Source organism: Poeciliopsis prolifica, unplaced genomic scaffold (genome assembly GCF_027474105.1).
Source record: "Poeciliopsis prolifica strain line A6 unplaced genomic scaffold, Auburn_PproV2 SCAFFOLD039, whole genome shotgun sequence".
In the NCBI taxonomy this organism is placed as follows: Eukaryota; Metazoa; Chordata; class Actinopteri; order Cyprinodontiformes; family Poeciliidae; genus Poeciliopsis; species Poeciliopsis prolifica.
Genome location: NW_026562414.1, coordinates 3,112,347 through 3,133,200, shown reverse-complemented (window position 1 = coordinate 3,133,200; position 20,854 = coordinate 3,112,347). Strand labels below are relative to the sequence as shown.

Here is a 20,854-nt window from a genome sequence, read left to right as displayed (position 1 = left end):
AAAAATTGTCAAAAACTTTACTTAACTAAAGAGCTGCCTCAGCCTTAACTGATGTCAGATTATAGTCCATGTTCTATATAAAAAGATGCATTTTATAAATAAGCGCGCAAATATTTCCAAATTAGTTCCCCAAACACTTTGACTTTTACTTGAAAACTCACAAAAAGAATCACGAAATCCTGGACGGACTGAAAAGACGCCAGATAATATTTGATTTTAATGATTCACTGATATTTTAACAGTTTGTGATCAGGTTTTATTAATACATTCTGGTACAACCGGCCCTTTAAGAGCATTCAGGATCTGGATTTGGCCTAAAACAAAAACGAGTTTAACGCCGCTGCTCTACAACCGAACAGGAAAAGAGTTTTTTGGCTGCATTTCAAACTCAGGTTAGAGAAAGAAAGTGACAAAGGAATGGGAATGTGCATCAAAAACACATTTGACTTTCTTTACTGTCTCATTTTCAATCAGTGTGAAATGCAAGTCTTATCTTTCATTAATTCAGTAAATGTACGAACTAAAAACCTTTGCCATAGAACGGCATAAATAAAACTATGTTTGCTGAATAGCTCAACATATTTCATTAAACTGAGTTAATGGGTAGGATTACAGAAATGTTAACTTCTTCCTGTGCCTGTTCAAACACAAAAGCAGTGATAATTATTTTGTTCCTGGTTTTTCTTGCCCTACTGATTACCTGTTTTCTTGTTCTCAAAAACCTGTTTGAAATAAGTTAGTTAAATGAAATGAAACAGTCAACTATGAATTTTACAGTGTATCAGAGGGTGTTTCAGAAAATCCAAGATAATCTATAAAAAATAATAATTATAAACTGGAACATGACAGTGATACAAAACTTAAATGCAAGTCCAGGAAGACATTAAAAATTCAAAGTTCTGATCCGATACAAAGCCTTGATAATCTTATAGTTTTTAATCGATTTTACCAGCCTCTATTTGACTGATTTGGGAACAAATCTGATTATAAATATTTAAATAGAAATGTCATTCATGCATTCCTTCTACCTTCAAAAACAAAGAATTTTTTCAAAAGGTCAGAGGAAGATGAGAAGGAAACGCTTTCAGGCGTTTGAATAAAGATCTGAGGATCACCTTAAATAAGCACCCAACTCAAACAAAGCGTGACTGGATGGAACATGACAAACACGAAGAGTCAAACGTTTAAACACCTGTGCAGACCGGTGTCTGCACAGGTTGCTGTCTTCACCGTTTCCCTAAACCAAGAGACACTGAAACTCCACACTGAGTGTTGCTGCGGTTTGGCTGAGTCAAACCAAACGCTGCACAGGTAAACTCTGTAAAGGCTCGCCTACAGGACATATAGGATCGCTCGCCGTGCTTCCAGCTACACAAACACGCAATCCAACGACTTTATTTCCGCTGAAAACCCCTGCCACTTGCTAGGCAGGTTCTTCAAGGTCCTGCGATGTTTTTCTTCCTGTCTAGACTCATAATATAGATGCACCCACCACGACCCATTTCCTCTAAGAATCCTAAGATTCTACGAATTTTAGGGAAATTCTTATAAATAATGGAACTGAATTTTACCTTGGTAAAACCTGAATGGCAACAGAACTTAGGATTTAAACCTGCAGTCTGTAACTTTCATAAAAATATATTGTTTCACATAAAACTATCCATGTGTTGTGACTTTATGACACAGAAACAACCAATCAGAGCCAGGAGGAGGGTCTTAGTGCTGTCAATCATGACCTTCTGCATTGGTTTTCTTGCCAGGTCAAATAAGTTTATGCAAACAGCAAATAACTGTGAATTGCTGACAGCTGAGTGTCTGCGTAAAAATTACATTTCAGACTCAAACAATGAGTCTGAAAACGAGCCAAACTATTTTGGCTCTGGATATTTCACTGTAATGCTGCAGTTAAAAACAGCAACCACCGTTCAGCTGCATTAAGAAAATCAAGTTGAGATTGTAAATCCGCAGGGAAGAGGCGTTTTAAAATCCCAGCCTTACAAAACTTAAGAGTCTAATATAAGCAGACGAGGGATTCAGAGTCTATTCTTCAAGAGCAGTTGATGTAAGCTTGTGATTTTGTAATGAAGCATGAGAAAGAGCAATGCTTCCATGTAATTTAAAATCCTTGTCTAGCCACCCAGATGGGTCATGCTGTCATATGCGGGTCAGAAGACCCGGGTCATCAAGTCAACAGCAATTATCCCAGACAACCCATAAACCAGAAAAACAAATAATTTAATCTCCTTCTTCTTAAGCTTGTCTCTCTTTTGCCTTAATGGCTGCCATTCATCTAGTTTCTTTTATATTCCAGATTATGTCTAATGGGAGACACTAAAAGACAATCCAATCAAAAGTTAATAACGTATTCCCCACATCAGGCAGATTATCCCAAAGTTGTTACAGCTCCTTGACATCCTGGGTAACTAATGACATGAGTGTCCGTTTGCAGAAGATTGTCTGCAAACTGTTAGATGTTTGTCTGACTGATGAGAAATTTTCCGTTTGGTTGGCCACAGCTAATGAGAAACCCGAGTTGATAATAAAAAGCTGAAAATATTCAGAGACGGCTGAAACCGCGCTGCTGGTGGAAAGGTTTATGCGTCGCAATTACCGGTGCTGCTATTGTTACTTACCAGAAGACAAGCAGTGTGGGAGGTGTGAAGTACACAAAGCAATTATCGTTAATTGAGGCTGGGAAGCGCATCATTAAATGACTAATTCGTTGGGGTTTTTTATTGTATGAAACGTACCGTTTAGTTCTTTTTTTTTTTTTAAAATAACTGGCTCAGGTTTTGAAAATTAAACGGTATTACAAACCATCGCTCTGATATAATTGCATATAATCCACTGATGAAAGAAACCATTGTTTCAAATAAAGTTTTGTTTCTGAACAATGAAATTTAAACTGCATCTCCTCCAGCTTATTTTTTCTGCTGCTGCAGCCTTTCTGCTTGATGCACTCTGACGTCTTGCATCAATAAGGGTTTTTCGTCCACACAAGATTGTCTCAGAAGGTCAACAGTTTCTGAAATACTCAGAAACTGCATATTTCTAAGTACATTTTTATCTCAAATTCCAACAAGCAAGGAGAGTTTTGCAAGAAAAGATTTTCTCCAAGCAGGAGGAGAAGTTTTGAGTACGATAAGAAAGACGTAGAATCCTGCTTCCAGACTGAAAATGTGGTCCAACATTTGAGGAATTGGTCACCTGAATATATGCCACAAAGGAATGAAAGCAGTTCAGAAGGCAATGGAGGATCAGGTCAGTGAAAGTGACACATACCAGATTCAATAACCGTTTTTCAGACTCATCCTGCTACTTTACAGATGCCCAATTTACAAAATCCAACAATTACAGTGTATATGCAAGTCCTAATGACCTATCAGACAAATACAGGCCACATGCCAACTGGAATACTTTCTAAAAACTAAAACAACACCAACAATCTGACGCCTAATCATAATTAATTATGACTTTATTAACCATGAAGGAAGTACATGTGGGAAAACCACAAGGACTGACCCCATTTCCCAGTCAGAGAACCAAGAGAAAATGCCTATAAATATCTATGAACCCAAATATAAGACAAAAATAACATCAACTACCAATTCATCTTCTTTGCTGCTGTGAAGCACGATGTCATTTATATATTTAGTGAGTGTGAACGGCATTAACAGAAGTCCCCAAGGGTTTCTCTACAGAGTGGGAAATGCTTACTGAATTCAAACAACCTCAGAGCTTTTATCGCAGAGTATTTTGATTCATAAGGACAAGTATTTAGCAATTACTTCCTTTATTTAACCAGACGGCCCAGTTTCTTGAGATATTGTTCAGGCTACTTCATAAAAAATTCACCGAAGTCCAAAAGAGAATCTCGTGAGATTTCAGATTTGAGGAAAACAGGTAACTCAATTTCAATTGTGATTTAGACACAATAGTCAGCTCCTGAAAGGAAAGTGCATCATCTATGGGTAATGATTTAAAACCAGCTTAATCTGAATCTGATGCCACTGAACCTGATTAAAAGCAGACTGAAGAGTTTTAAAAGACTGCACAAAAGAATTGCAAGATAAAAATCTTGTAATAAATCCTTGCAGACATCATTACTGAACAAATATTGAATAAAAGTGGTCCAGCCATTGAGCCCTGGGGAACACCTGGTGACCATTTGTATTCACTGAAAGATTTTTCAACCATTTGACAGCCTGGCTGGTTAAGCCTATTTGTCCAGCCTTATGTAGATTATTTAAATAATGACCAAGTAAATCCTTTAACAGAATGTGGAAAACGGGAAAAAAAACAATTCAAACACCAGAAAAAGTCTCCATAAATGCATGTTTGAGTGAGTAAATATTAATTTTGTAATGTTTTCTGAATGTTGAACAGTTTTATCTTTTATCATCGCAAAAGAGTTTGCGGCTGAAAAAATAATTTAATGCATAAATCTGTGACTAAACGATTCCTTTCCTAAATTTTTCCTCTCTGAGCTGCACAAATATATCAATATTTACTGGGTTATTATATTTCAAGTATCAAAATTTCATCTGCAGATCAATAATTAGTCCAGAGTGATTGGACACCAACCGTATATTTTCAGTGAAAAAATGTATCTATAATCTATTAATTTGCTAGGACTCTGCATCACAGCATTATTCTAACAGATGCCGGTTTCCACAGCTCTAAAAGTCTGGCCATTATTTGGTCGCATTTTGAAGACCAGAAAGAGCAGAGGAGGCACAGCAGGGTTCAGAAAATAAATAAGCTAGTCTGTTCATTTGTGTGGGAACATGTTCGCTTCAGAGACGCAGACGATCAAAACACAAACGTTCAAAATATGATGTTCTGTCTGCAACACAATAAATCACTTGCTGTGTTTCTTACAGGGATGAAAAAAAAACCCTGTAAGAAACGTGATCTTTTCATGCAGTGGTTCCCAAAGTGTGGGGCGCGCCCCCTATGGGGGCGCAGTGCCATTGCAGGAGGGCGCGGGAAGCAGTATGAATGAATAATAAAATTAAAACAAACAGCCACACTGAAGTGTTTCACTGTAAAGATGATTTGTAGTTTGTTTTGTTGCAACCTGAAGTGTGAAATAAACTTCAGTGGAGTTTGAAAACAAAACATGTTAAAAGTTGGACGATGTGTGACCAGTTGATTTTATTGTAATCCACAGGGGAGCCAGAAAACCTTTGGGAACCACTGAACTTAAAACTTGTCAGAAAGACATATCCACTTGTTTTAGTAAATTATTTATTTATTAATGAAGAAGTACTTGTTCCTTTGTCAGATAAATTAACCTATAACATGGAAAAAATATCTTGTTGCAAGTAAAATAATCTGCCAATGGAACAAGAACTTATCAATATTAAGGAGTTATTTACTTAAAATAAGTTGGGTATAAAGCATCTTGGTACAAAGCTACTTTTAAGTTAGAAAACTTGAAATAAGACAAAACTAAAACATTTGAATTAGGAACTAAACCCAAACTATTTGGCAGGACTTTGTGTTTTTGCAGTGCAGAATAATCTTTACTAAAATAACTGTTAGTTGCAGCCTGAGTTTCTTATACGTATTATTAGGTTCTTGTTCTATAATGTGATAAATGTTGCATTTTGTTACACAGTGTTTGTTAAAGTACAAATAATTGCAGATTTTAGGTTATTTTTAATAAAACAGTTTACATTTTAGTTGATTTACCTGCTAGATTTTTCAGGAAGGTAAAATAAATTAGCGTTCAAATTAACACACTGTTCTTGTCGAAACTGCGCCAAAACTTTCTAAGGAATCATTTTAAGTAATTGTGGTTTTAATTAAAACAATAACTGCCATCCTTCTGAGAGCATAAAGATCTGCAGCTCCGTCATCGCATCAACATTCAGATTTTCCTGAAGCACGACAGACACCCACATCAGCTCCTCCTCCTGCTCCTCCCCTCTCTGCTTCATCCTACTCCTCCACCTCCTCAGTCTCCTCCACCTCCTTTTTCGCGTGCTGCTCGGGTCTCTGAAGCAGCATGAGAGGTCCATCTACAAGGGAATGTCAAGCAACAGAAGCTCACGGCTGAATCGGCACCAAGCAGCAGTGAGGTGACAAAAAGTGATTCATCCTGTGCAGCCTTGAGGATTAACACTTTGTCTTCACTTTAATTCCAGCTGGACAAACTTTACGCAAACTACGACCGATTCTCCGAGATCTGGAGAGGACATGGTCGGTGAACTGTGATTATTGCTCCCAGGAACCAGAAGTCCTTCTTGGTAATTCTTGTTTTTTGGGCGAGACATCTGGGCAGAAGCTTCGAAGAACCACGGCTGGTTTTGTAACGCAGACACTCAACAGCTGTTGCTTCTGCCACCTCGACTTGAAGAGGGAAAAAAAAAAGCTACAGGATGCAGAACTCGTACGATCCTGACAAACTTGTTTGCATAAAAGTGCCCTGTTCTTAGCAACTGGTGAGGATGAGAGACGGCGTGGCGACCTACCTGTATTTGATAAGTGTGTTTTTCACCTCGTTGGAGAGGAAAGCGCAGAGGGAAAAAGTGTGCAGCAGTGAGCAGGAGAGGGGAGAGGCAGCCAGGAAAGGTGCGAGGCAAACGCTTTGAGAGGAAAGATGACTCGCGCCGCGGCGAGAAGAGACTGAGCGATCGCTGCCAGACAGAGGGAGGAAAAGAAAATTAAGACTTGGTCAAACGCCCATTTTGTTCTGGAGCGCCGCGGTGAGTATATGCTCTATTTGAAGTGATGAATATAAGAGCAGCGATAATTTTTAATTGCTGTATCGTAAATGCAAGATTTGTTTGTGTAAAATATGTCAACTGTCATTCAACTTGGGTGGGAAACTGCATTTTCTTGTGCAACAAGAGGTTATTTAATGAATGCTTAACTTACCCAAACTGGAGAATAATATTACGTACAGAATAAATGAGAGATAATTCAAGAATAAGGAGCATTAAAACCTTAAACTAAAAGCAAAATATGTTTAAAACACCCAAAATTATACTTTCAGAAGAGAAGAAGATGAAAAAATATTCTGCTCATTATGAAATGTTGATGCACAAAAATAAAAATTCATATTAAATAATGACATAGATATTTAAATTGCTGTGTGTTTTGTTAATAAATAAATAACATTTCTGAAAGGTTACTCCTGAAGAAACCCAGATTTCCTTAAACTGATTATTTTTCATCAAATTCGCAGATCGCCAAACATTTGGATTTAAAATGAAAAATGAGCTCAACACACAAAACCTAGAAATTCCCTTCAGCTCTTAGAAACTGTTCAAGATCTGCAAAAATTTTTTTTGTAGACCAAATACTTAGTTTGTTAATTTTGCAAATGAACCGATAAGGTTTTTGCAGACTAATTCCTGTTTTTCTTGCTCCAACATGCCAATATTAGATTTTTTTGTGAACATCTAAGAGGAAAAAATGTCATCGTTCTTTAACAAAAGAATAACTTTTAAATACAAAAAAAAAATTATAGGATCATAATCAAAGTAAGTGGCTTTATTATATTCCTTGTAATTAAACTCAACTTAGTATATGTATAATTACCAACAAAACTAACCAATCCACCTTAAACACAGAAAACAATCAACTTCAGCTTGTTGTGCATATGGAAACAGTGGAGAGAAACAACTATCTTTAAACAGGAAATTTGTTAAAAATACAAGATTTATACAAGCTGATCATTAACTATCATATTCAAACTGAATAAATCTACAAGATCTACTAATTATTACTTTAAAAAACTAATAGTAAGATCAAAAATTAACTTTCACTACTACTGATTTTTTCTGCTACATTTTCTCAAAAAAAACATTCAAAGCACAGGAGTCAAACTCGAGGCCCGTGGGCCAAATCCGGCCCACCAAAGCTTCTTATGTGGTCCTCTATTCTAGACTAAACACTAAGTGTGATTAAATATTATTTTATCAATCAAACTAATGTAGTTTTTATCAATCTACTGCCAAATTATATTAATCAGTCCCTCCAGATTCTTGAGAATTATCGTGGAAATTCATGCAAAATCAACAATTTACGCTAACAATCTTGAGTTTAATGGAAGATTTTTTTGTCAAAAATTGCCAAAATCTGTTTTACTTGTACTAAACAGCTGCCTCAGCCTTAATTGATGTCAGACTATAGTGCATGATCTATACAGCGAGTTATAAAAAGCCGCATTTACAGTGATAAGTGCAAATATTGCAAATATTTTCAAATTAGTTCCACAAACACTTTGACTTTTATTGCAAAAAATCACAAAAGGAATTGCAAACTACCGGAGGGACTGAAAAGATGTTCAATAATGGTTTATTTTAAGAATTAATTGATATTTTTACAAGTTTTATCAAAAAATTCTGGCACAACCGGCCCTTTAAGAGGATTCATAATCTGGATTTGGCCCGAAACAAAAGTGAGTTTAACACGGCTGTTATAAGGACAATATCTATGAATTCAAATCAGGTTTGGGTTTTTTTTCTGGGTTTCATAAAAATGACTATTTGTAAACAACTCCACCGATTGTTTAGTGGGCTGTTCCACCTGTCAGTACTTGGCGACAAACGGACCAAACAATGATTCACTTGCTACTTTCGTCCAACCTCTGCGATCATTCCTCCACTTTGAGTCCAACCCATTTAGTCGTATCCTTAACCAAACTGGAAAACCTTAATTAACAACATGATTGGGAATATTTGTCTCAGTTAGGAAATCGTCCTTGCGTCTGTCGATCCAGTTGGCCAAATCAGTGACACCGTAATGTGATTTCCTTTTGTTTCATTGTGATTGAGCCTTGATAGGTGCCCATTAGCGGCCTTGGTAAACTATGTCTGCGGGGGAGGAGGTTAATGTGAGTGGATGGATTACAGCGTCAGGATGAAAATAACTGGACAACAATCTCCCCAAGTCTTACAGACTCGTAATATCAGGACAGCACCATGTGCACCGACTTCAGCGACGACACAATCAACCCGCAGCATCGCAGGAACACTGATGGAAAACAAACAGAAACAGATGATGAAAACCTTTCTGAAAATACTTAATCAAGTTTTCAACCCTGAAAAATATCTGTATCACAGAGGACACAAAACGTTCATTAAATCCAGCCGGGATGGGTTTTAAAAAACACATCAATGATGCATGAAAGCATTCAATGAGGCCTTAAAATCTGAAATGTTCCTGACCTTGAATTTAAAGCAAACAGTTTGCTTACATCATTTTATGTAATTTTTCCTAATGCCACACACTAAAATGCAGATTTTAATAGCGGTTATAAAAACACTAGAAATATAATATGTAGCTTCACTGCAAAAACACAAATCTTACCAAGTATTTCTGGTCTAGTTTCTAGTGCAAATATCTAAGTGAACAATAACTTAGAATTAACTTTTCATAATATACAGATGCTTATTCTAAGTAAATAATTCCTGAACATTGACTCCAGGTTCTTGGGAAACTGATATATGTGAGAACAAGTCAAGCATTTTGATGCTAATGTTGCTCCACAGTTCAGAGAGTTGACCTGATGGAGCAAAACCAACGTGATTTTTGGATTCAGCACATCAGAATCGCCCTAAAACAGTTGAAAAACCCCAGAAAATGATTTTGGCTCACTAGTGGTGAATGCTAATAGCTAAATATAAACGCTCATATAAACAGGAGAGACCACTCTGGTAGGTGTCTTAACAGTTATGACTGGTTCTGTTTTTTCAGCTGAACATGTTTTTTTTTTTTTTTGGAGTAACTTCAAGCAAAAGTGAACATTTGAACTTTGTGTCAATTGTGCAACAATTTGTATCAAAGGCGTTATGTTCCTCTATTTTTTAGATCTCCTAGTTCTCGCAATCTTTTTAGATAAAAGGCAGATCTACGCAAACGTACAGATGTACGGCTGAAAAAACTGCACCAAGTTAAAGCTAAGATTGTAGACTTGACTAACATGAAGTATAAATATTCTAGTTGACTGAAAAAGTACAAGTTGTTTTAAACTGCAAAGGTGAGCTATAACAGACTGAATGAATACATACTTGTATTTTTAATTTTAACTTTTTCCTCCAAACTCTCACAGATGCAGTTTTTGTGGAGTCTCTTTCTTATTGTGGAATCATGAACCTTAACTGGGTCATGGCTTTGTAACCTTTTGCAGACTAATAAATGTCAACAGCTTTGTTTTAATTAAATCAAATTCAAAACTGCCTTATTTATTAGGAGATGGAGATTAAATGATGCCATAGCTCATTAAAGGAGGATCTCCAGCAGCAGTCAGTGTCGCAACAATTCTGAAGAAGCCTCTGACATCATCAGCAGTTGGAAAGCAATGCTAATCCACCTGGATAAGATGGTTTGAACTTCCTCTTTCTCTCCCTGCTCTACATTCATGAACCTTCAGTTTCAACTCCTCGGAGAATTGAGGTTCTAGTCCAGGTGTCATTTGAAGTTTTGAAATGCTAATCAGAAGCTCTCAGTTGTAAAAGAGTAGGGAAAAAAAATGCATTGTTGCCATGGTTACACATCTTAACAATTGCCTGAAAGCAACAAAAAAAAACTAAGAGCAAAAATCCTTTCAGCTGCACAGAATCCAAACCAGAAGAAAAAGTAACACCTGAACAACAACAACAAAAAAAGAATCAAAAGTGTTTAAAAAGAACAAATCAAAAGTAACGAAGCAGAGCTGCTTAATTTCTATAGCAGGTGTGTCAAACTAATTTTTATTTTGGGCCAAATCCAGACCATGAAAGCTCTTAAAGGGCCGGTTGTGCCAAAACGTATTGATAAAACCTGTTTACAAACTGTTAAAATATCAATGAATCCTTAAAATGCAATATTATTGAACATCATTTCAGTTCCTCCAGGATTTTGTGATTCTTTTGCAAAACAAATCAAAGACTTTTTATTACTGGCTGAAAAGGTCATGGGCTATAATCTCACATCAGTAAGGCAGCTGTTTAGTACAAGTAACCTCTTGACAATTTTTGAGAAAAATCTGCAATAAACTCCCAATTATGCATTAACCCAGAAAGTGCAGGGATTTGTAAATTTCCATGATAATTCTCAAAAAACTGGAGGAACTGATTGATATAATTTGGTAGTAAACAGATAAAAACTGCATTGATAACATAATATTTAAGCTCACTTAGTGTTTAGTCTAGAGTCTGGAGGGCCACATAAAAAGTTGTGGCGGGCCGGATTTGGCCCACCGACCTCAAGTTTGACATACGTGTTCTATAGACTGGGAAATTTTGTGACACTTTTTGGGCTCTTTTACCCAGCATGTTGTCTAATAGAGGCATAAAACGAAAAATGTAACCAAAATCTCATTTATCGGTCTGTTTATGTTTCAATAATGTGAACAGTTATATTTTCAAAGTGGATGATTAACTCAGATTTGGAATAAAAAAACTGGACGTAGAGGAAAAACGGCGCCTGAAGGAATCGTTTTTAAAATATGACCACAATAGTTTGTTCATATGCAACATATTAAACTTAAAACTGTCATCATTTTTTACTGAAATCAAAATTATATGTTATTTATTTAACCAGGTTAGTCCCATTGACATATTTTACCTTTTTTTTTTTTACCAGGGAGACCTGTAATAAAAGCAGCTACACTGATGCTATCTTTGCATAACCTGGAATACCTTATGGCTAATTTGCATTAATAACATCTTTAACAACAGGCAGGGAGCGCTGATCTTGATACGTTATCAAATATTTAAATATTCAGCAGCAGCAAACCTCAACAGCAGGTTGCATAAGAGTCATCCGGAAATAAGAATGGCGACGTCCAGTCCTTATATATATATTCCTTTCAGAGTTAATAAAATGTAATAAACTGATCCTGGAGATATGAGTTCAGTGTCTTGTCAAAAAACTCAATTTTGATCGAATCTCTAAAGCTCTCATTTTGCAGGATGAAATACTTCAGCTTGTTGATTAAAATGTTGAAAAACCTTCCGATAATGAAACTCCTTTCTAACGCCTCCACCATCGCCGTAAGTAGAGCTCTGCTTGCAACCTTTCTGCCCTGAGATTTTTAAAACTCACGAGCCTTATGAGATACATTACAAAATGGTGAGAAACATTGCCGCAGGCCATTCCTCTCCCGAAATACAGAAAATCTCCAAATACCTCTGTTACACTCTCACCAGATTTTACTTTACAGCAGAAAGTAGAAGCTTAATATGTAATGTATAGTAGCTGCACCCAAAAGGTGACAGTAGAAAGGTGTTTGGTTGATTACAGTTCTGTTTTTTTTTTTTTTTGTCATATCATATGGCAAAATAAAAGAAAACAACTTGTGAAAGCATTACCGCCCACGTACAATTATGTCTCCTCTAGAGAGCAGCAGCCTCTTGCTGTGTACGCCATGACTAATCCAACAAAACACAGAGGCAAGGAGGATGAGCCAAAAAAACGTACAAGAGCAACTTTACATTCACACGACAACAGCCAAAAGATGCTGAAACACTGACGCTTTAATGTACAGCTCTGGAAAAATGAAGAGCCCGCTGCAGTGAGCACTGTTATTCCACCAAACGTTGACCTCTGAACTCTTCCTGAGCTAAAGTATTAGTGTTGCTGTCTCTAAATGAATACAAACTTGTTTGAAGAGTGAAATCACTGCATCTTTTTTATTATTTTGACCATTTCTCTTTTTCTGCTAATAAACACTAAATTACTGTGTGTAATTTCAGAAACATGTCAGTAGTTCATAGAATAAAAATGTTCATTTTACTCAAATCTATACTTATAAAGAGAGTAAAATGAGAAAAACTGATCATTTTAAATAGTCTCAATTTTTTCCAGAGCTGCAATACAATTTACAGTAGAAAGAAATACAGGTTTTCAAGTTGTTTTTTTGATAAAAATCAATCAACAAAAACACACCAACTCAGTTATGCCACATTAAGAGAATTAAATAAAAACAAAAATTCAAAAGCCGTTTGTTGAAAAATTAAATTCACCTTGCTACAGAAGTGTAAAATATTCACTGGAATGAGAAAAACTTCAAACAAAATGTGGTGTAAGACAAATAACCTTAAAAAAAAACAAAAAATCAGTTTCTGAATAATCCAGGATAATTATAAAAATAGTGAACAAGAAGAGATGTTATAGCATGAGATTGATTTATTTAGTTTGGTATGGATGAGACCATAATACATTAGCACAGACATGTCCAAAGTCCGGCCCGGGGGCCAAATGCGGCCCGTGGTCAATTTTCATCCGGCCCGCAGCCTCCGTCATAGAATCAATAACGCCTGGCCCGCGTGTAATACATTACTTGCGTGTTCTAAGTGCTGACATCTAGAGGCTCAAATAGGAACAGCAAATTAGTATGTGAGGCCCCCCAATTTTCTAAAATGGCGGCAATTAGCAAAAGGAGGAAAGTTGACAGCGAGGGCCGACGGTTCAAGGATGGGTGGAAATTGGACTATTTCTTCATTGAAATACATAACAACTGTGTTTGCCTCATTTGTAAAGAGACAGTGGCTGTTTTGAAGCAACATTATCAAACTAAACATGCTGAGGCACATGACAAGATCACAGGTAATGAACGCAGCGAGAAATTGAAACACCTTGAAGCTAGCTTAATCTCACAGCAGCAATATTTTACAAAAGCTCGAGAGTCAAACGAGAATGCTACAAAGGCTAGTTACGAGGTAGCAGCGCTGATCGCAAAGCATTGCAAACCTTTCACCGTTTCACTAGTGCGCAGCGTCCTGTCCCCGGGTCGCCAAGCGAGAGAGAGGTGTGCTAATCAACATTTATAGTTACTGTCATATTTTAAATGAGCCCTGCACTTGTTGATATGACAATTTCTCTGTTATTGTGTTTAAAAATTCTGTAAATATTAAACTCCCATTTTGAGATTTTTTTTATGTTTCAAATGTAATTTGCACCCAAGAGTACAATTACTTCTCTTCAACTATTACAAAAAAGTTAGTGTTAAAAAAGTGAAGTTAAATGAATATCTAATTTCAATTTTCAATGTCAATTGAATTTTGATATGTATGTTTCAAATGAACCAAAACATATGCTTAGATGGCTGAAATTAAAATAAAAAAGCAAATGTGAAACACACAACAGCTCGCTGAAATGTATTTAAATTAATTGCTGTTATATGTAAAGAACGTCCGCCAAGGTTGGCCCCCCTATATTTTTAACACACCAAATCTGGCCCCCTTTGCAAAAAGTTTGGACACCCCTGCATTAGCACCATTAAGTGTATATTATGACCTACTGCTGTTAAACCAAATACTGCATGTTGGAAAGGTTAGGTTTTTCTTTTTGTAGATGTCGCTGAGTAAACCACAGACTCCTCTGAAACCCAAAGTATTATAGGGATAAAACATGAAGCCATCTGCCTGACAGCTGAAGCTTGGCTCAGACTGCAAAATGGTCCAGTCAAAGCCTTCATCCCAGTAAAAGAAATCCTTGAAAAGGTTCAGCTTGTCTGCAAATCTCAATGAATTCACACAAAGAAGAGCATAGATTCTGCTGGACAATAAATTATTCCAGATGTTATTGTGATAAACAATAACATTGTTGTTTTTAGATCATTTTTTAATAATATAATGTTAATGACAAAAATATTAATGAAAGAGCACATTCTAAAAGATGAGTAAACTTTCATTTCTAATGGACATTCAAACACTGGAACTGGAAGACATTTTAAATATCCCAAATAAATAAACAAAACAACAAAGAAAATCAATTTTGAAGGCCAAAACACCAAACTGGAAACTTTTATCATCTAATTTTTGGTAGAAAGAAAGAAAAGTTAAGGCATGTAAATGGAAATTATTGAGTTTGTTTTAATTTATTATGCGATTAATTGGTTTATTGTGACAAGCCTAGTTGCCACATGTGCCTATTTGTCCTGATGTGTCATTTCTTTATCATGTCTGTTTAGTTCACTACTTTTACAAATTGTGGAGAACATATTACTTTAGACCAACATCCAGCCTTTTTATCAGAACAAGAAACTCCTGTTAGTCTACAAATCTAGAGCAAACTTAGAAAGTATCATCGACTTAACAACCCAGAACAAGAATCAAACATGCAGAGCCAACTTTTAGCTTTATTAAAACCCCACTACTTTATAAATTATGGTCTGTTTATTCCTATTCTTATTAAATAGGGGAATCAATATTTAGTTTTACACTTTTTTCTTTCTTTCGGTTTTGTTGTTTTGTTTTTATTTCGTCCTAATTCATGTAAAGCATTTCTGCCTTGTTGCTGAAAATGTGCCATACAAATAAAATAATCTTTAAACTTGACTGATTAGAGACTTTGGATCATATGCACACCCTCATAAGGCACAATAAGTAGATAAATATCAAATAAACTACCAATTGGATGGTTAATTTATTTACCTAAAGTGCATCTAGACTTTTATTTGTTCGAGTATGTGATTCTAAAAGGTTCAAACTTACTCAAATTGGTCTTTAAGGTCTTTTAGACATTTATTATAATGCTGCATGTTGCAGTAAACAACACGAGATGTTTTTTCCAAGTCATATTAAGATGCAGATATAAATATAATCCAATGCTGTAAGATCAGAAGCCACTCATTAAACTGCTGTTTAAGGAAACCTGCACAAACAAGTTAATTATGTTCAGAAGTCTGTACTTCAAATAGTGTCTGCTGCAAATTGTTTCATCCGATTCTTATGAAGTGAACCAGTTTTCAGAACCGAGACAGACAGTCTGTTAGCTCACTGTGTCCTCTGAAGATATTTTAATGTTGACAGAGAGAAATGAAAGACAGCAACACATAATGATGTGTGCTAAGCAAACAGAGGTGTGGAAATTGTTTTGCAAATATCAGAATTACTCATATGAGAAGCTGTTGGCTGCTTGGAGTGAGACAACATGAAGGCTAAATGGATTAGGAAACAGACTGTTGGAAAAACAAAACAAAAGCGTGGTAGGGACATCATATAATATTTTAGACAAATAGATTGTTTAGATTTAATTTTAGTTTCTATTGAAATGCTTAAAAAGTGTTTTTTCCCCCCTATTTAGCATCAACTTCTGATGCATTTAAATCTTTCATCTCACTGCAAGATTTGACTGGAAACGCTGCAAAATAAGTCAACCAGCATTACTAAAAACTAAATGATTACAGACTTTTAGCAGTTCAAAAAAATCTGCCACATGCCAGAGAGAAAACACAAACAACTGGAGCAAACCGATCGCGGCTCCCACAGGCCCCACTGATTGGGATTTCTGAGGCAGATGAATCGTCAGTAGTTCTGTCGGAGACGACACAAACAGTAAAGATCCAGCCTGAAAGCGAGGAAACCGTTCCGGGCTTCAAAGTGCAAAACATCAGAAAAATGCAACAAAACTGCATCCGTGAAAATGAGAAGCACAAAATGAAAGTATAAAAGCAGGCAGAGGTTGAAGGTCACGGCCACAGCGTGCAGACCAAGAAAAAGAGCAGCAGATTAAAGAGGAGACGTAATCGGTCCTTCTTTACCGATTCTGGAATTTTCTGCAAGAAAAACGTGACTCAGACATGGAAGGACAATGGCAGGGATGTCAAACTCATTTTTCTTTTGGGCAAAATCCAGATCATAAATGCTCTTAAAGAGGTAGTTGTGCCAGAATACATTGATAAAAACCTGTTAAACTATTTTTTAAAAAATCTATGAATTCTTAAAATTAAATAATATCATTGAACATGTTTTCAGTCCCTCCAGGATTTTATGATTCTTTTAGAAATTTTTTGCAATAAAAATCAAAGTGTTTGTGGTACTAATTTGGAAATATTTGTCATATTTGCGCTTATTTATTGATGGCAAGTGCGACTTTTCATAACTCGCTGTAAAGATCATGCACTATAATCTGACATCAATTATACCTGAGGCAGCTGTTTAGTACAGCAAAATGTTTTTGACAATTTTTGAGAAAAAACTGCAATATGTTCCAAACTATATAGTAGCACAAAAAAGTGCAGAGATTTGTTGATTTTTTTCAAGAAACAGGAAGGACTGATTGATATAATTTGGCAGTAAACAGATAAAAACGGCATTGATTTGATTGACAACATAATATTTAAGCTCACTTACTGTTTAGTCTAGAATCTAGATGGCCACATAAAAAGCTACGGCGGGCCGGATTTGGGCCTCGGGCCTTCAGTTTGACACATAGACCTGCTGATTAAAATAAGTCTACAGTCCTTACGATACTTTCATTTTAATCTAAATAAAGCTAATATTAATTTAGTAGGACACGATTAAACAATTGTTTTAATTAATTAAGGGGTTAATTCTAAAAAACTGAAATATGAAAACAATTTTAATTCAAATTGTTACAAAGACGTATAACTACATCTACCTCGGTTTAGTGGAAACTGTAAAATAAGAGCTCTGCAGGATAAATCATCTCTAAAGTTTCCTTTTCAAGCAGTTGATCTGAAGAAGCAGGAATCTGGTTGATTTGGTTGCAGATGGAAAAATAGGCAGTTAAGAGATGTGAAAGCTAACACCTCATCATGTCTAAGTGGGACATCCACTCACCAAGCCAAAGTAAAAAAAAAAGAAATGCACTTATTCTTCCTCAATAAAACTGTTTGACAACAAGAAATGCACTTCTTCTAAGATCCAATGGCTGTCAGAGTTTGTGCAACTAGAAGAACAGTACAGGTAACAGTGGAGGGACCGTGTCATCATTGCGATTATTCTTTTTATTAGTAAGCTCTGTTATCACATTGATGCTCGTTTTTCAGAGCATGACTTAAAGGAATGGTCTGCATTTGATATTGAAGCATTGAGTTCAGAGTTTTGACTATGGATAAGCAGAAATTTGTGCTCTGGCAAAGAAGTATGAGGCCATTCTCCTCCACCCACAGATTATGGAGGCCATTAACAGTCAATATGCTGAATTCAAGTACATAAAGCAAGAAGCAGACTGACCATCAACCTGGGCTAAGGTGATGGGTCAGTAAGAAGGGCAGATGTGAAAAAAACTGCAATTAAATATTTTACAAGAATTTATACTGCATCACAAGCTACAGAAAACATTCCATTGTGCAAAATGTGAATATTTTAATATGAACAAACATTTATGTCTGAAAGGTGTAATGTCTCATTTCTGACCCTGGCTAAAGCAGGACTCTTACTTATAGCATGCATCTCATGAACAGCAATGTTTACTTTTTTTTTCATTTTAATTGGGAAAATCACTTAAATTAAGAGCAAACAAATGAAAACAAATGATGTAATTTTATTTTTTTAATAAGCCATGCAACTTTCTATGATCTCAGATTTATAATACTTGTGCGTGGCCACGCCGTGCACACTGATGATGCTCACAGTGGTCCTCAGTGTGCTCAGAAAGCTTGTGTGTACGCCCAGACACATGAAAAATTAGAGGGAACATTGCTAGCAACTAGTTATTTATGGTATTATATGTTACCGAGTAGTTGTGACATAAAGATTTGGCTTTTTCTATAAAACTTTAGGACTCTGATTGACCTGAGAGTTATTTTTTATTTGTCACTTTAGGTCACATATTTAACATTGTAGGTGCGATATTTCAGTTTTTCCTTTTTCATACATTAGCAAAAAATTTCTACATTTCTGTTTTTTTCTGTCGAGATGGGATGACGAGTTCATGAGAAATAATATGAACTTTTTTTATTTTAGCAAATGTCTGCAATTAAAGTGTGAAAAATTTAAAGAGGTCTGAATACTTTCTATACCAACAGTACCGAAAATATATTTTTTTATATATTTAATTTGACACTTAATTTTGAAAAGTATTTAAAAAACACACATTTAGTTTGTAGAGTGGTCTAACCATCCTGCAGATAAAATCTGTGAAGAAAGCTGAAGCTTTGACATTTCAAGTGGCAACATGACATATTTAGAGAGTTTCTGCAATAAAATCAGAAACAAATATAGTAATAATTATTTCCTTCCACTGTAAGAATAATGCCACCACCATTGTTAACTTGATTTAAAAGAACCAGCTCTGTACATTTTTTCATGATCATTAGCAATAAATAATAAACAAAATCAAAGAGTCCAGGGTGTCAAAACAAAACAAAGCATTCGTCAAGGCAGCATAGCCGACATGAAAACCCACACAGAGCAACACAACATAGCCAATTAGAAAACAAAGACTGTCAGGGAGTCAACAACAGATTCTCTCAAAGTAATCAGCAGCAACATCAGCGAACAGCCTGAGATATTGGAGCAGAAAGGATAGAAAGTGAAACAAAAGTGGATTTTCTCTTACCCGCTGACTCCAGCAGCACATGGAAGTCGGTTCCTCTCTGAGTCGGCGTGCCGTCGTCTTCCTCCACCCTCTCCGACGCCTCGTAACGGTCCCAGTTGGACTCCAGTGTCCTTCTGGAGAACACCGCCGTCCTGTCGTCTTCATCTTCGAGGTTCTCCCCCTCGTCTTGGTGCTGAAGGAAAACAAAAGTCAGATCAATTGGAAAAAATACCTAAAATAATAGACAAATAGAAAAAAACTAGGAATTATTATTGTAGTGTTCCTTCAAAACAATCATGAAACTTGAGCCGATTATAGTTTTGAACATTTCCGTGTTTAATCAAATTACGCCAATTTATGGTTTTAAGACAGAAATTAAGATACTAATCGAAATTTTCATTCTTTTATAAGGACTGGATGTACTTTCCTGTAATTCACAACTGTAAGCAATGCCTACTGTTAAAGGTAAACAGCAAGGAATGCCAACAGTGGACTCATTAAATTTGTTGGAGTCATGGCTCTTCCTGTTTGTCTGCAGAGTTATTCCAGTAATCATTCTCTGGAAACACGCTAAAGTCTTTTTTTTCCTTTTATGTCAAGCTCAAGGATGCCCATTCTCGCCCCCAGCCATGTCATTAAACACCACACGGCAGGCATGGATGCACCAGGGAGATTTTTATGATTGCAATCAAGGAGCCCCAAGCAACAAAACTTATTTCTATGATTGCAATCAAGGAGCCCCAATTGTTTCTTCTCTAATTCTGTCAGAAACATCACATGACTCAACATCTTGGAGGAAATTAGGTGTAATTTCAAAGGCTGACGTTCTACGCGTTCCTTGTAAAAGTGTTTACAGTGTCGCACATGGACATTACATTTATTTAAAGGAGGAAACACAAGGGGACGAGTAAAACATGCAGGACTTAAGTAACTAAACTCCACTATATGCCGAATTGAAGACAACCTTATTTTTAAGCTTAAAATATTATCTAGAACTGAGTTTGTTTGCTCACAGTCAAAAAAAGGAGGAGTTTTAATATTTTTCAATGCAGTTTGGTGCAGCGGTTCTCACCGCCTGGGGAAAGTTTGCTGCGGCGTGGTAGCCTCCACCGCGTCCGCGTCCCCGGTGGTCTCGCCTGCCTCTGCTGCGGTGTTGGCCGCCTCTCCCCCGGCCTCTGTGCTCACTGCTCTGGCCGTCGCCGTCGTGTCCACCCCGGCCGCCTCTCCTCCAGCCACCTCCCCTTCCTCGCATGACTCTACCTTCCATAACAGTTGTTGTTTACTGAGTGTCGGACACTTTAGCGGGTGGCACCGCCGAAGAGGTACCACCGCAAAATATGTCCCGTAGAAATGTTTCCGGTTGAGTTTTTTTTTTTTTTTTTTTTTTTGCAATGAATATTCTCTACTCTTCAGAGTTAAATACTTATAGTATAATAAAAATAAAATAAAACATATAATAAAAAAGTTTAATTAAAAGCTTATTAAGAAGTAAAAATAAAATGCAAAAGCAAACTATAAAGCTGTTTTTATAAAGCAAAGTGTTTCTATTATAGCAGCTTTGGAAACAACAAAAGTTGGTTATGTGTTTCATATGTTAAATTATTTCGTACATAAAAAATCACAATAC

At 36.2% G+C, this 20,854-nt stretch overlaps 2 protein-coding genes across 9 annotated transcripts in view; one reads left to right on the top strand and one right to left on the bottom strand.

Annotated features, from left to right (window-relative positions):
- The window catches only part of aven (apoptosis, caspase activation inhibitor), a 46,300-nt gene extending 25,724 nt beyond the window's left edge, over positions 1–20,576 (bottom strand). For all 5 annotated transcript variants that reach the window (XM_055054462.1, XM_055054459.1, XM_055054461.1 and 2 more), the window contains exons 1-2: positions 20,300–20,576; positions 19,249–19,420 (exon numbers count right to left, since the gene is read on the bottom strand). In XM_055054462.1, coding sequence (XP_054910437.1) covers positions 19,249–19,420; positions 20,300–20,494 — 367 coding nt within the window. In that variant the 5' untranslated portion in view covers positions 20,495–20,576. The remainder of the gene's footprint in view (positions 1–19,248; positions 19,421–20,299) is intronic.
- Positions 1–20,854, top strand: part of chrm5b (cholinergic receptor, muscarinic 5b) — a 28,521-nt gene that overhangs the window by 1,503 nt on the left and 6,164 nt on the right. Inside the window, exons 1-2 of one of the 4 annotated variants that reach the window (XM_055054455.1) lie at positions 4,700–6,086; positions 6,153–6,713. The exons of 1 other annotated variant lie outside the window; for it this stretch is intronic. The gene's annotated coding sequence lies outside the window, so the exon portion shown is untranslated. Of the gene's footprint in view, positions 1–4,699; positions 6,714–20,854 lie in introns of those variants that run through there. 2 more of the 4 variants (XM_055054453.1, XM_055054452.1) reach the window with 2 other exon arrangements.